The following is a 15,755-nucleotide window of genomic DNA, read 5'->3' as shown; positions in this document are numbered from 1 at the left end:
GCTAACTGCTGCCTCAACCACTCAGCCCATCCTTTAACCGCGCCCCTCGCAAGGGCTTCAAGGGTCGCGGGAGAGGGGTTACTACAGAGCCTCCAATACCTGCCCCGGCGTTTGGAGCGGGACCGCCTCCAGAAGCTTCCCCTTGGGCTTCATCTTTGCAACTCGATGCCCACATGGAGTGACTATGACATTTATAACCGGGTTGAGCCCGAAAAAAATATCGGACATCGGGTCAGTCCTGATTCTGGGGCAGCAGCCCACTGGTTTGTGACTCTTTGAACCTGCAAGATGAAGAAGATACCGCAGACGCGGTACCGCGATTCCTCCAAGCCTTCCAAGGGGTGCGGCTTCCGAAGATCCGGGTGCCCGGAAAATGAAGCTATCCGCGACCATCAAAAAAACTATTCCGGCAAGGCAACCGCTCGCTTGCAGAATTTGCCCGCGAATTGCAGTATGCGGCTGCTCGACTCCCTCCTGTAAGTGGCCTGAGCGATGAAATGCTTAATACTTCGGATGCTGTCGACGCGTGCAAGCTGCGTTGAAAGCGGTGTTTTAAAATTCGAGGTCCCCCTCAAGACTTATTAAGTTGATTGGATTGAATTGGGATCCCAGGTGTATGCCTCTGGCTAGAGTAATGCTGCGTGCGGAGGAGCGCCCGCCTAATTAAGCCTGCCACTGGCGCCCACTCAAGCCAAGCCCAGCCGCCCCTACCGACCACTTCCTCGAAGCGCCGTCGCCGACTGGGATTTGTGTCTCTACCGCGGAGGTCCAGGTCATCTAGCCGCCAACTGCCCCAAAAAAAACAGAAGCCAACCCGCTCCGGCCTTGCTACATTCCATTCGCCAAGCCACCACGCCGAATCGGCCGCCTCAACGGGCTCGTCTAAGGCAGCGTCATCCGAAGGCGACCGGAGGAGGGGAAGCAGCTGTTTGCCTTTCTTCAGCCCCCATGGACATGGGTTCGAGCTCAGCAGACAGCAGCTGTGAGTGAAGCGCAGGCGCTCCCATTTTACAATCCAAGCGTCTGTGGCCAACCCCGCTGGCATACTGCAGTATTATTATAGCCTTCAGCCCGATTAGTTCTGGTTGCTCCCATTGCTATCGCGCACCCCAGGTGAAGCCCGGAGGAGCTAGGTCTAGACTAAGTCCCCTGGCTAAGTTCATACCATTCACCCAAATGGATCTGACAGTCCTTCGAAAGGGCCGAAGGACCGCCCAGTTCAAAAACGCATAACCGGGTCTCCTCCCGCTCGCCGACCATTGGGAGAAAAATTAGTTTTATTCTGGCGCCAGTGGCTTCAAACACCTCCATAGTTCTGGGCATGCCATGGTTATTGTTGCATGAACCAAAAATTCCTTTGGAAAGAAAGGATCTTGGAATTCACTGACTTCCCGCCTCGGGAACACATGAATTGGGGAAAACTTCGACTTCTCCTGACACCCCCCCCTGGCTTCATCAGCGACAGTTCCCATTCTACCGCATCCCAATCGGCGCGCACCAAGATTCAGCCAGAGTATTTCAGGAGTTAAAGAATGCGATCAGTTGCCACCCCATAGAGACACTGACTGCAAAATCGCATTACAGCCAGGGCTTAACTGCCCAAAGGTAGAATCCTACCGCATGAGTCCCAATGAGGAGAAGGAACGTGCGTTTCTAGACAAGAACCCGCCATCGGTGTTCATACGGGCGGCCACCAAACACACACATGCTGCTCCTGTATTGTTTTGTAAAAAAAAAGAAAGATGGCTCTTTACTGACTCTGCACTGATTAATGTAGGTCTCAATGCCCAGTCTCCCCTGTCCAATAAACCCCTTTGCCTTTGATCCAAGGACCTTTTAGACGCATTGGGCAAAGGACGATTCTTTACTAAGTTGAATTTTGAGAGAAGCTTACTACAGGGTCAGGAATTGCTGAAGGTTGGTGAAGGCACTTGACTGCATTTAACTTACAAAGTTTGGACAGTTTGAATGCTTAATAATGCCATTCGGGTTAAGTTAGGGGCCCCTGGAGCTTTTATGGCCCTTATCAACGGTTTCTCCATGATTTATTGTACAAGGGAGTAGTGGTGGTGTACTTAGATGACGCTTTAATTTATTCACAAACCATGGGAGGAGCATGTAAGCATTGGTTCGGGAAGTATTGAAACGCTTTGCTCAACAACCCCTCTCTTTGCCACCTTCCAAGTGCTGTTTCCACCAAATCTCTATTGACTATTTGTTGGTTTACGGATCTCAGCTGAGGGGCCTAAAAAATGGATCCTGCTAAGATTGATCACGGTCCTCCAATGGTCGCATCTCCCTACCACCAACCTAAAAGAACTCCCAATCTTTTTCTAGGTTTTGCTAATTTCTATCGCGTGACTTTATACCCCAATTACCTCGCTGAACTGACTTCTCCCTCTCACAGACTTCTTATGCCATATTCAAGGGTAAAGAGATCCACTGTCCGCCAAGCCCGCCCCCCCTTTCCTGGTCCGAAGAATGTCAGGACAGCCTTTCAGCTTTTAAAGTCTGCTTTTACCACCGAACCTATCCTAAAGCGCACCCTGACCCCAGATCTCCTCGCTTAGGTTCACCGGATGCTCCGGACAAAGCTGCAGGGCAGCCCTGTTGCAGAGAAAATAAAGATGATAGGTTGGTTCCGTAGCTTATTTATCAAAGAAATTCTCGGTGCTGAACTCTCAACTGGACTGTAGGGGATAAAGAGACTGGCGTCATTAAAGTAGCACTCTCCACTTACGCCACTGGTTGGAGGGGCTAAACACCTTTTTTTCAAAGTTTGGTCGGGATCCACAAGAACTTTGGGTCAGCCTCTTTCCACCCCCCCCTCAAGATGTCCGCTGAAGCAACCGTTCGCGGCCGCATTTCTTTTCGTTTCTCTTTTCACGCGGTCCATTTTTTTCCCTCGAAAACCACAAAGCTATGCTGATGCGCCTCAGCCGGGCCTACCGGGAGGGGTGGAGCCAGCTTTACCGGACATTCCGCTACACTGTTCTCTCCCTCCCAATTAGGGTTGGCTGTCACCGGGTTCAGACATCCACTTCCTCCTTCTCCGCCCATTTCCAGTTTCCGCTGGTCTCTCTCCTTTCCCTCACGGGAACTTCGAGGAGGCGGGTTACCGCCAGCTCGGGCGGAGGAAGGCTTACCCCCACTATGCTTAGAGACGGCGCATGGCGTGAGTTGTTGGCACGCGTGCCTCTCCTCCTCCGCCAGCAGGTTCGAGGCCTGCCATGATGCCCGCCAGTTGGACATTTTGGCTTTCTAAAACTCCCATTTTGGCCCGCCGTCCAATACCTGTGGCGCTAGCGATGCTAGCGACATTGAGAGAGACGTATATTAAAAGGTTGCTCTGTTTGTGCAGAAGCTGCAAGACGTTCGGGGAAAGCCTCCCATGGTCTGTTGAAACCTTCTCCGGTGGCCTCCCTCGCCTCTGGGAAGTCATCTCCATGGATTTTATTACAGATTTGCCAGAAAGTCATGGCAACACGGTCTTTGTGGGTGGTGGTGGACTTATTTTCTAAATAAGCCCATTTTATTCCATGTGCTTTCCATCCCCTCCCGCTCCTAAGTTAAGCCAGCGTCTGTTCATTCAGCATGTCTCACCGCCTGCACTTCGCCCGTTAAAAGGTGGTCATCCCAATCTTTGACCCCAATTCATTTCAAAGTTCTGGAAAGCTTTTCTAGGGTTGTTAGTCAGCCTCGCAGCTGTGCGGCCTCTACCACGCCTTCAAAGTGACGGTTGAGATCGAGAGAACTTAACAGAACCCTAGAGCGAGTATTTCACGCTTGTTACGCACCAACTACCACCAAGACAATTGCGCGAAGCTAATTCCGCTTGCAGAAAGTAATGCCTATAACAATGCGGTTCATAGCAGTACAAAAAACCCCTTCCGAAATTGTGGTCCGTGCGCCTTCCCCGCCGCTGTCGCGAACTAATTACCCGGCGAAAGAGTTCGATCCTCCAGTTTCAACAACAATGGATTTCATCTCTGGTCAGGGTGGAAAACGGGTCCAGACTGTCTTTACAACAGGCTAAAGACTCCCCAAAGCTGCAATGGATAAGCACCGCTTCGGATTTCCCTCTGCGTGTGAGCTTCGCGTATTTGTCTACCAAAATCTTTAGAGACGCAGTAGCGTAAATTTTCTTAAACTAGGGCAAAAGATTCGCGGGGACCTTTTTCAGATTACTAAAGTGATTAATGATGTCACGCTGACCGATTGGATTTGGCTCTAAATCTCTTAGTAAGTAACATCTTCATCCTGTCTTCCATTCCAGTTTTACTCAAAGGGAGGCTCCCCTTTCCTCGATGCTCGGCACGACTGGCGGAGGCCCCCACCGACTATTATTGATGGCCACAAGCATTCACTTAAATTGACGCCATCCATGGACTCTCGCTTTAATCTAAACGCAACATAATATTTAGCGAATCTCTTGCGTGGGGTATTCCTCTGGGCATAATCAATGGGTTTATTCCGGAAAATAGTTGATTCCCACCCTTATTTCTGCTTTCCAATCACGCTTCTTCCTATCAAAACCCTGGGGAGGGTCTTTTAAGGGAGGCAGAGTGTAAAGGATTCAATGGTGTTGATGAGAGGGGGGGCAGTCAGCCTTCGGCCTTGACTACATTCCAATAACCGGCGACAATGGGCCCAGCTTCTCGGCGGAGACCTTATCTCTGCTAGGAGATGAGACCTCGCTCCCCATGGGAACTACCGAGGGGATGGGATGGACAGAGTTATAACCTGTGTTTCTGGCGGGAGATCTTATTCCTGCCACTGCGTGTACATGAGCTTTCTAAGATGTCTGAATAAACGGTCTTTTACACCAAAGAGCCTTTTATTTCTGCTTCTATGGAATTCCTTACAGTTTTACAGATTTGGGGTGCCGGCACATGCAGGAGAGCAATGTGTCCTAAGGGAATATCAAACGGTGCTCTTGGTGTCTTACTTGCTTGTGTTTGCATGGTGTAATGGTTAAGAGCAGGTGGATTCTAATCTGGAGAACCTGGTTTGATTCCCCACTCCTCCACCTGAGTGGTGGAGGCTTATCTGTTGAACCAGATGTGATTCCGGACTCCTATATTCCTGCTGGATGACCTTGGGCTAGTCACAATTCTCTCTGACCTCTCTCAGCCCCACCTACCTCACAAGGTGGGTAAACGAAGGAAAAGGAATTTGTAAGTCACCTTGAGTCTCCTTACAGGAGAGAAAGATGGGGTATAAAGCCAATTTTTTCTTTTCTTCTTCTTTGTCTGTAATTATAGTGACAGAAATTGACTCCAGAAATGGCATTCTGTTGGTGACCCCTGGAGACCATCCGTACGTGTGCCCAGAGCAAAGTAAAGACTTCTACAAAATGGCATCAACGATGCCTCCAGTGAATTTTGGGAGGTGATTCTTTACAAATTAAATTGTTCTACCTCTTTTTGGGGCTTAACAATGTTTTAAATACTTGAATTCTAGAGATGGGTTGCTGTGTTAGTTTGTTGTATTCAGAACTAACAGCATATTTCAACATGAACTTTTGTGAGTCAAAGCTCACATCCGTGGATGCAATGAAAGAAAAGAACTTTCTTCATTATTATGCAGAAAATTACCGAAGGGAAAGGGGGAAATTGATCAGAGAGAGTCATTATCAGATCATAGATCTAACTGGCACAGCAGGAAGCATTGGAGATGCATGTAGACATATCTAGTCACTGTGCTCATGGACAATTTATTCTGCTGGTCCAAATATCAGAGCATCCCCAGGGCACTGATGTTCACTCCTGGTACACACCAGTAGTGACATTGCCAAATTGCCACTGGTAGGGGCCTAGGCCTCAGTTTGCTGCGGGTAAAACCCACCACTTCCTGCCCCACCTTCTACCAGTTACCAGGGGGTACCTGGCAACTCTAACCATAATAAATGTTCTGTACTGGAAGTCATGCCATCACAATGACCTCTTTTCCTCTCTGTTTAACAGTGCCACACGTAAAAAGAAATCCGATACTTTTATTCCCCTTGAACACTTGCCAGGAGTTCCTAGGTATGTAAGTAGCATTGGATTTAGTGGTATTAGCCTGTCAGTATTGGCAGTTGTTCTGCCATTTTAAGTTTTTATTTGGTGCTTTTATTGTTATTTGTGCCCTGCATTGGTAGCTGCTGAGAGATCTTCCAAGTGACAAATGGAAGCAGCAGGCACCAAATGGGGTCACAAGACCAGGAGGGAGGGCGAAGAGAAGGGTGAGCTGGGAGAGGAGGCTCTGGAGTGCTTGGATAGCGAAACTGGCTTTGCCTCTGCAAGATTGGTGACAGGCCACACACGACAACTTCTGTTGGTCAACAATGCTATATCTATATGTATGTGCCATCAAGTTGCCACCAACTTATGGCGACTGTGATAAGCGGCTTGTCCCGGCTTTAGATATCAGGTTACAGCAGGGAGCTGAGTACAGTTTGAGAGTCAGGTTTCAGCATCAGAAGTCCAGTCAGAATGGGCAGAATCCACAAGTCAGAGGAAGCGTTGCAGTATTCACATTGTGCAGTGGTTAAGAGCAGGTGGATTCTAATCTGGAGAACTGGATTTATTTCCCCATTCACACATTCCTGCTGGATTACCTTGAGCTAGACACAGTTCTCTCAGAACTCTCCCAGCCCCACCTGCCTCACAAGGGGTCTGTTGTGGGGAGAGGAAGGGAAAGGAGCTTGTCGGCCACCTTGAGTCTCCTTACAGGAGAGAAAGGTTGGGTATAAATCCAAACTCTTCTTCTTCTTCTTTGTTGTGTCCAGGCCGGGATACTCTGTGAACCTGCTTGATATAGGCACTTCCGGCATGTTAGGCTTCATCCTGGGAGATTCTGCCTCCCCTGCTGCAGAAGGCGCCTTCTCTGAGCTGGCAGGCGCGCGCTCCTTCGTCTAACACACAACAGCTCCCTCTGCCCCTGCCTTTTCTGACACGTGGCCTCAGGTGGGCAAGGGGGTGGAGTTTCTTCAGCTGGGACAGGGATGGGTGCATGGCCTGCTTCTTCGGGCACTTCTGGCACGTCTGAGTTCTGACCTGCCTGTTGCGCCTGCAGGGGCTCTGGCTGCTCCAAGCCCCGCCCTTGTGGGTTCCCAATCTGGCCTGGGCTTCCTGGGCTCTGCTCATCCCCTGAGGATTCATCGCTCTTCAGGGGATGGCCACGGCAGGGCCCTCAGGACAAGGGAGAAGCAGGCGATTCACCACAGCTTTCCTCTGCAGAGTCTTCCTTCCTTCCCAGTCCTGACCTTGCTGACCTTCTGACATCTGATGAGACCAGGTTATGTTGTGCACTTTCCCTTCCATGCTTATCCGTGCTAAATGTGAAAAACTTGAATATCAACTCATCCAGTACTAACTGGTGTGAGATACCTGCATTTTATGTTATGGACGGGGGGAAATAATCCAGAGTTACTTTGCAAGGTGCCCCCCCAAGTAAATTTAGAATGGGCTCCCACCTTAAGAAATCCAAGAACAGTGGCTTTACCCAAATGCAACAGCAAAACTATGATATCTGCCTCCCATTATCCCAACACTATTCAAGATTACTGTTAGGGCTGAGTATGGAGAAACAGACTCCAGCTGGCAAAAATATCTCTTCAGTCTACATGCAGAACTTGTCATAAGGGAAGTTGGATTAGATTTAGATGAAGAGAAAATTCAAGGAAGGAACGTTAACAGTTTGAGATATGCGGATGACACCACTTTACTGGCAGAGAAAGGTGAAGACATAAAACAATGATAGGCAAAAGCAGGATTTCAGCTGAGCATCAAGAAGGCGAAAGAAATGACTATTGGGCAATTACTCAACTTCAAGATGGACAAGGAGCAAATTGAAATCGAAAATCAGCCCAGAGGGGGAGAAATCAGAAGGAGTTTGAGGCTGGGAAGGGCTGCCATGAAGGAGCTAGTAAAGATTCTTCAATATGTGTCCCTGGTAATCAAGATCAGGTTAATTTATGCCACAGTATTCCCTATCACTGTGCCAGGGGTCGTTTCCCCACTTCAGAAGTGAAAGTGGAGGCAGACCGGGCTCGTAAGAACCCGGCATTGTCGAGTGCGGGTTAATGTTCCCCACTGCAGTTTATCCATTAGGGAAACTCACCTTTCTGCTGCGTTTTTTTAGAAGCAGCACTCCCCACGGCCCCGCTTTCTGCAGCGATCGGCAGGGCGGGTCTCTGTTATGATTGGTTGGAGTCCCGTTTTGGAGGCTGAACCCTTTTTAATTTTTTTTCATTTTTCCTTCCTGGGATCCACGTTGAAACGTCCCCACTTGTACACGTCATCACAAAGCTGCCCAATGCGATTTCCCTGCTTTGGTGCTGTCTTTTGATTGGCCAGCACGTTGCAGCGTGAAAATTTGCTGAACTTCCTGGTTGTTCACTTGTGGCTTCATGATCACGCTGGGGACAGAAACTGTGGAAATTCATTGTGGTGTGTTTTGAGTAAACCTAAATAACAGTGAGACCAGTGTATCAGAATCACGCTGCTTTCAGCCTAAACAGAAGAAAACTTGTCTGGTCAAAAATCAGCCCCAATTCCTTCATAGACTATTTTTTTCTTTAAAAAAAATAAGCCATCCCTAGCGGGATTAGAACTGATGAGCTTTCACATTGCAGCACAAGCGGACAGAAGGGTGCATTACCTTGTTAAGCCACAGAAACTCTAACAGCAGATAGGGATAAATACTAGGCTTTCAGTGAGTGCTCCCTTGCATTGCTATATGAATGACCCTATGTTGCAACGTAGGGTCAAATACACGTCGATCTCTGTTCCCCGAAATAAAAAAAAAAGGCTGCGCGCTTGCGCACAGCCCACTGCTTCCTTATTGCGCAAAAGGCTCCATGTCACTACCAGGGGTGGGAAACTCAAACCCAGAGTCACCCCCCCCAGACTTCCCCACTGCCCCGCGCTCTGCGCGGGGTTTTCCAAAAGGTGCTGTTCTAAACAGGAACAGAATTGACGCGCGCTGAGGGGTCACGAGAGGGGTAGAATCGGGGCAGCTGCGTTGTTGCCGCTCCTGTAGTGGGGAGTGCCGGTGGACCACATGTTACTTGGAGTGAGTAGCGCGCAACAAAAGGTGAGTGGGGAAACGGCCTGGGTTTGTGTCATAGTCTTCAGGAACCAAAGATAACCCAGACACAGGTCTTAGCAGGTTCAGTTGTTTAATGAGTACACAGAGCCTGGAACCAAGGCAAGGGTAGAAACCGTAACCTGAAAACTGAAGCACAAAGTTGCTGCCACAAGCTAGCTCAGGGGTAGGGAACCTGCGGCTCTCCAGATGTTCAGGAACTACAATTCCCATCAGCCCCTACCAGCATGGCCAATTGGCCATGCTGACAGAGGCTGATGGGAATTGTAGTTCCTGAACATCTGGAGAGCCGCAGGTTCCCTACCCCTGAGCTAGCTCAACTGCAGCCTCTCTTTCATAGCCAGCCTCCCATTCCCTTGTGCGATGCCCTCTTGCAGCTGGGTTCCTCTAGTCTGGCTCCTGCAAAGACTTTGCATCTCATCCAGCTCGCCCATAGGTGCTAACCTGCTGCTGCATCTCCTTTGCTGTAAACTAGCACGTAGTCTCCTCCTGAGTTGCTCCTGGGGCTCTGGAGTCAAGTGGGGTGACTTTGGCTTAGTATCCCGAGACTGAAGGGTCTCAGAGCTAGACCCTAGCTGGGGAATCTCAGAGCTAGGACCTGGCTGTTGATCCCAGCCTGAATGGTCTGCCTGTAGTGCTGTGGACCTGGCCCTGCAGGAACTACTGACTGCTCAGGTCCTGCATTTACAGGCAGTGCCTGGGAATCTGGAACCAAAACTTCCCCCTCCTCCTCTCCATCTTCCTCCCAGGGGTCCCCAGCCAGAGCAGGCTGAGCCATAACAGAGTGAAAGTTAGAAAATGAAGAAAGCTGACCAGAAGAAAGTAGATTTCTTTGAAATTGGTGCAGGAGGACAGTTTTATAGACCCAGCGGACTACGAAAAAGACAAATCAGTGGGTATGAAATCAAGACGGAACTGTCCCTAGAAACTAAAATGACTAAATTGAGGCTATTTATGAGACGGCAGGTCACTGGAAAAGACACTTGTGCTAGGAAAAGTTGAAGCCAGTCGGACCCAACAGGAGAAATTAGGCTGTGCGTTTGGATAATGAGTTGGAGGAAAAAACTAAAAAAAAACCAGGAGTGGCAAGTGCAAGTGAAATACAAATGCAGTTCACTCCCTGCTGCACACAAAAAGACAACCCACAAGTATTTATGACATTTATAATGAAGTGTCACAGTGCAATTAAAAACAAGAATCGCCTATTATTTAAAGCATTCAAATTACAATAGAACTCAGAACACAGGAAGAAAAACATATCTCCATTCAAGATAACATCTCTTAATATTCTAATCTCATTCTAAACAAGATGCTGAGAGTCAAATATAATTAGTCCAATAGTAAACAAGACTCTGGAAGCCAAGCAATTTTTGCGATAAAAAGTCTGCTTTCAAGGATTTTTCTTCAAGGCGCAAAGCCTCCTTATCAACGTAGCTTGAGTTAAATCACATTCCTATGCTTTCTTTAGTTTGAAACTATAAACCATCCTGATAACCAAAGTGACTTGTGTTGAATCACATTCCTATGTATTTCTAGCAGTAATGCCACAAGCCTGGGGTGGTGCATCTCTTTGAGCAAGACTCCTGTCTTGGCAAGCAAATGCTCTCAAAGGCTCATTCCGCACATGCAGAATAATGCACTTTGAAACTGCTTTCAGTGCTCTTTGAAGCTGTGCGGAATGGCAAAATCCACTTGCTAACAGTTGTGAAAGTGGTTTGAAAACGCATTATTTTGCGTGTGCGGAAGGGGCCAAAGAGACGCTGCTACAATGTCCTTGGCTAGCTGGGGGGGAAAAACCACACACACACACACACCCCGGCTGTTTAGCAGAGCCAAATAGCCCAACCCCAAAAACCTGAAAAGTGTTCCACCTTTTTCAGGTTTCGGCAGAGAGGCAGCTAGCAGAACTGCATGCAGGGACCAAGTCACCAAATCCCTGCATTCAGCTCCATGGCCTGGAGTTTTTTGAGTTTGGCTTTAAAAACCCAAAACATTTAAAAGGGACTGAAGATTTGGCTTTTTCCAGCTTTTTCAAAAACTTCTTTTAAAGTTGAGCCCAAAAAATACCAAGGAGAAAAATGATCACAGTCCTACAGGAGGTGGATTAACACCACCAAGAAACCCCGGGGCTCCTCAGTCTGTGAGGCTGTTCGCAAGAGGACCTTTGGGAGGGCATTAATTCATGTGGTCACTGTGAATCAGAAGCAACATGACAGCACTAAACATGCACACACATTATCTCAATTTGATGAGAAATCCTAATTGGGAAAGGCAACTAGGATAAAAAGTAAAAAATAAGATGGCTTTACAGTTACAGTGTTTAAAAGTGTGGAATAAAAGTGAGCATATGTGATTTGGGTTTGGGAATAGAGATGTGAAGGCCCAGAATGGAAATGTATTTTGTAAGGACTTATTTTCATTTTTTTTTCTGATGAAAAAATTAGGAGACTTTGGGCAGCAGTGAAAAAACTCCCTCTGAAAAATATTTTTCTGAAAAAAGAGTGAAATGCTTTTTAAGACATTTGTATACATTCAAAATTTATCACATGAAAATTTGAGGGCTTCTTTTCTGGTGTTTTCCAGTAGCAATTCAAGGGAACACAAAAAAGAAAAGAAAACTTCTATGAGACATTTATTTTTTTCTTTTGAAATGTGTGGAATGCTTTTTCAGACTAGATTTTACTCCCTCAAAATTTATGTATGTATTTATTTTATCTATTTAAGTTTTGTTAAAGTTATTCATAGTCTGCCTTTCTCAACTTGGATGCAAGTCAGATTACATAAATACAACCAACAGGACAGGACATTAGGACATGCAGGACCAGCCAGAATCTAAAAACAGAACTGAAGCAAAGCCCAAGCATTGATATCACACATAAAATGATGCAAAAAATACATAGCAGGATTCTAATTATGGCAAGCTTTAGACAATAGTGTAGCCCACAGTCCCTAATCATTTCTCCAAGTAACTTTATGGATAATTTTGTATAGTGAAACCCCTTTGCCTGCATAGGAAACTCCTCCTGAGTAATTCTGGAAGCTGGTTAGTATCTCCCTCCTGTGGTGGTTTGAACTTCTCACCGTTGAAGATCAGCTGAATGGGAACATAAAACAGGACAAGTTCCAAAACACAAAGATATATATGCAAGAAACCATTAAGAATGTAGAGGTTTGGGGTGTCAGCTGACACCCTTCACTCATCAGTTTATGTGGTCCAGTTATTTTAGCTTTCTCCTCTTCTTGGACCATGAAACCAAAACAACTCAATTACTGGTAACTCCAATTCAGTCAGGCGGCTCAGCAGCACGCGATGCCCTTATCAAATGATTGACTACCTTATGCTGAGCTTCTACTGAAGAGAACTGCTTTTTGGAGAACGTGGAACATACCACGGAACCCGTTTTAGACGCTCTGATGGAGAGAAGAGAGAAGCCTTCCACTTGGATGGCCTCCAAGACTTGTGCCTAATTGGAATTTTGTTATGGACAATTGAGTTGCTTTGGTTTCATGGTCCAAGAAGAGGAGGAAGCTAAAATAACTGGATGACACAAACTGATGAGTGAAGGGCTGACACCCCAAACCTCTACATTCTTAATGGTTTCTTGTATGTTTGTATATTTAATTTTATGTCTTAATTGTATGTCATAAGTAAGAGTTGTATGTTTGGTAATAAGTATTTGTTATGTGTTAAAATGAGGCAGTAGTTAATAGTAGTAGTCTGTTAGGTATAGTGATAAGTGGATGTTTAGAAACCACACTAGCAAGATAAACGCACTGTGCACTTTAATATTGAGCCTTTTGTATTAGCGGGATATACCTTTGTGTTTTGGAACATGAAACAGGACCCGTCCCCAGGGATTTCAGTCTGATGTGCGGAGAGTTGGAGGTATATTATTATTTTTTAAAAGATCAGATTATTCACGTGCCAACCTTTCTCCTGACCTTCTCAGGACCCAGGATTATACAGCACACTGCTTTTTGAAAAGACTCACCATTTTCACAGTTCTGAGCATTTCATAACATTTGTGCACGTGCAGCTCAGCACAGAGTCACTTAACCCCTTTTCTACCCATACCTCACCTTGTTATTGAGGGCCATGTGTGGATCTCTTCCCGTTCCCCCAAGCATCACTGGCCTTGTTGTACTCATGAAAAAGTAAGTCTGTTATGTACGCAACAAGCCCCTCTGTCTGCTGCCTTAGGCTGATTCCAGCAAGCTCAGCCTGGTCCGCTCAGCCTGGCAGCCGCTCTCCGGGGTCTGTCCAATCCTCTCCTGCCTGTTCCGTTTAACTGGAGATGCCGGGGTCTGAACCGGCAAAGCAGAGGCTCTTCCCCTGAGCCACACCCCTCCCCTGAGCTCCATGGTGGAGCTGGAACCCAGTTTAAATAATGTGGCATTTGGATCCCTCAGATTCACATCTCCACCCTTTCAGGTTTATTGCTTTATCAAGCCTAGAAAAAAATTAAATGGTAAAGTTTTGCAACCAAAGTATTCTGAACAATCCATTGAAATCAGGTTGGTTTGCTTCTATATCCAATAATGATAGACCACACATATAAACTGCAAAGGGGGACTGGGGGGGGAGGGATGGGCTGCAGGCAGGTACTGTCAGATGGGGCCCCCACCTTCACACACACTGGGTTTCTGTTGCTTATGACTCCTCTGACTTCCCTCCTCTGTCCCAAAGACACTGGGCAGAGGGCTTAGTTCTTGCGTGGGCAGTGATGGCAGCTAGCATCAGAAGTAATGGATACCTGGGGGGGGGGGGGCACAACTGAGCAAGCCATAGTTTGCCACTTGTCCTAGACCCCAGGATCACAGGGGGAGCACTGGGGGGGGGGTCTCAGTCTGCCTGAACCTGTCCCCTAGTGAGGGGACAGGTGGCACTACACAGCTGGCATGCACACTTGGAGGACAGTGAGTGGACCTGTGGCTGGGATGGCTTCAACATATTGGATTTTGTTTGGTAAATTTTGGGTTTGGGTTTTTAAAATCCAGAAATTTTGGTAAAGCAGAATAAAGCTAATAACAATCAACTGTAGAATAATAGAATCGTAGAGCTAGAAAAGACCACAAGTCCAACCGCCTGCCAAGCAGGAACACACAACCGGCGCACTCCTGACAGGACAGCCTATTCAACTTTTTACAGAAAAATGTTTTTGAACCCCACACCTGAATATTACCAAATAAAAGAGATGGTTGCAGGTGGGCTTGGGCCACAGTCCTGGGGAGGGGCTGGGGGAGGTGCAGTTGTCTGGGCTGGAGGAGGCCACCGTCCAGCCGGAGCTCTGCTGTTGCCCCAGTCTGCAGAGGCCTGGGACATGGCCCTCCAGCATTCAGCCGAAGCTCTTGCTCTCCACCCCCCCGCCCAGGCTGAAAAAGCCGAATCATGTCCAGCTTTAGGGGGGGCACCCAGGCTCTGTAAATTAACCCCCCCCAAAAAAACTGATATGGCTTTGGGGTGGGGGTTAAGGTGATTCAGCTTTAACCAGTCACTTGCCTTGATCAGCATTCCTGGGGCCATGGCAGAGACACTTCAACCGGCACCCACCAGCCCAACACAACTGGGGGAAAGGTGCGTCATCAGTGTGGGCAGTTGTGACTGCAGTTAGTGTGAGAAAGTGCAAGTTGGCCAAGGAGGACACCCAGCCCAGAAGCCAGCTGCTGCCATCTGAGGCACCCCCCCCCCGCCCTCCCTGCTGGCTCCCATGAGTGGGGCGCAGGAAGGGGCAGGGGGCTGGGCAGGGGGGTGGGGGTGCAGGGAAGCGGTCGTGCCCCTGAGCACCCTTTAGGCCCGGTAGGCCTCTGCTTCGGGGACCTTCTCAGTTTGCCTTGAATGTTTGCTGTAAAGGGGCTGTGAATCTATCAACAGATGCTGATAGTGGGCTATTTTGTTGACTTTGATAATGTGTGATTGAAACCTGTGGATGTAGAAAAGCATCTTTGCTGTGATGGTTCAGCTTGACAGTTGCCTTGTTTGTTTTTCTTCCCAATACACACACACACACAAATGCTAGTGTGCCTTTCCGTGTAAAGGAGAAACAGCAAGAACTGGAGAGAGAAAAGTTGGAAGTGAAAAACTTGGACCGTTGGAAGCCGGCTCCGATGTTGCAGCAGACATTAACCGTGACTGTACCAGGCAGAAGAATGACTTATCAACCATCTTAGGACTGCTGCTGATTTCTGCTCCGGAGCCCCTCTTTGCGCTGCCTGCCCCAGCGAGAGACTCCCGGCTCAGTGAATGAACAAATAAATATGCTCCGGGATCATTTCCCCGCCAAGAGCAATGGCCACTTCTGACCGATTGGCAGAAAGTGCTGATGTCCAAAGCTTCCGATTTCTGTGCCGCTCATTCAGGATGATAAACAGGACATTTTAAAAAGGAGGTGAAAGTTCTTTGGTCCCATGGGCTCCTTTGCAGAAACTGATCTGTTAATACGCAATAAAAGATTTTCTCGAGAAAGGAGATAGTTTTGGAATGCTTCTGCAGGGATGACACCCTCTTTGGACTCAGGTAGGGTTGGTGACTCCAGGTTGAGAACTTCTTGGAGATTTGGGGGTGGCACCTGGGGAGGGTGGAGCTTGGGCAGGAGAGGGACCTCAGTGAGGGATAATGACATAAGGGACACCCACTGGGGTGGCTGTCTTCTTCAGGGAGCTGA

At 47.8% G+C, this 15,755-nt stretch overlaps 1 protein-coding gene across 1 annotated transcript in view; it reads left to right on the top strand.

The window, feature by feature from the left end:
• SPATS1 (spermatogenesis associated serine rich 1) overlaps window positions 1-15,528 on the top strand; it is a 59,640-nt gene extending 44,112 nt beyond the window's left edge. Inside the window, exons 6-8 of the mRNA XM_048506513.1 lie at window positions 5,271-5,391; window positions 5,967-6,029; window positions 15,111-15,528. Of these exons, the coding sequence (XP_048362470.1) occupies window positions 5,271-5,391; window positions 5,967-6,029; window positions 15,111-15,261 (335 nt within the window). The 3' untranslated portion in view covers window positions 15,262-15,528. The remainder of the gene's footprint in view (window positions 1-5,270; window positions 5,392-5,966; window positions 6,030-15,110) is intronic.
• The last annotated feature ends 227 nt before the right edge of the window (window positions 15,529-15,755 follow it).

The sequence above is a fragment of the Sphaerodactylus townsendi genome, linkage group LG01 (genome assembly GCF_021028975.2).
Source record: "Sphaerodactylus townsendi isolate TG3544 linkage group LG01, MPM_Stown_v2.3, whole genome shotgun sequence".
Classification (NCBI taxonomy): Eukaryota; Metazoa; Chordata; class Lepidosauria; order Squamata; family Sphaerodactylidae; genus Sphaerodactylus; species Sphaerodactylus townsendi.
Note: the sequence above shows the minus strand (reverse complement) of the source record. Positions and strands in the feature narration are given on the sequence as shown.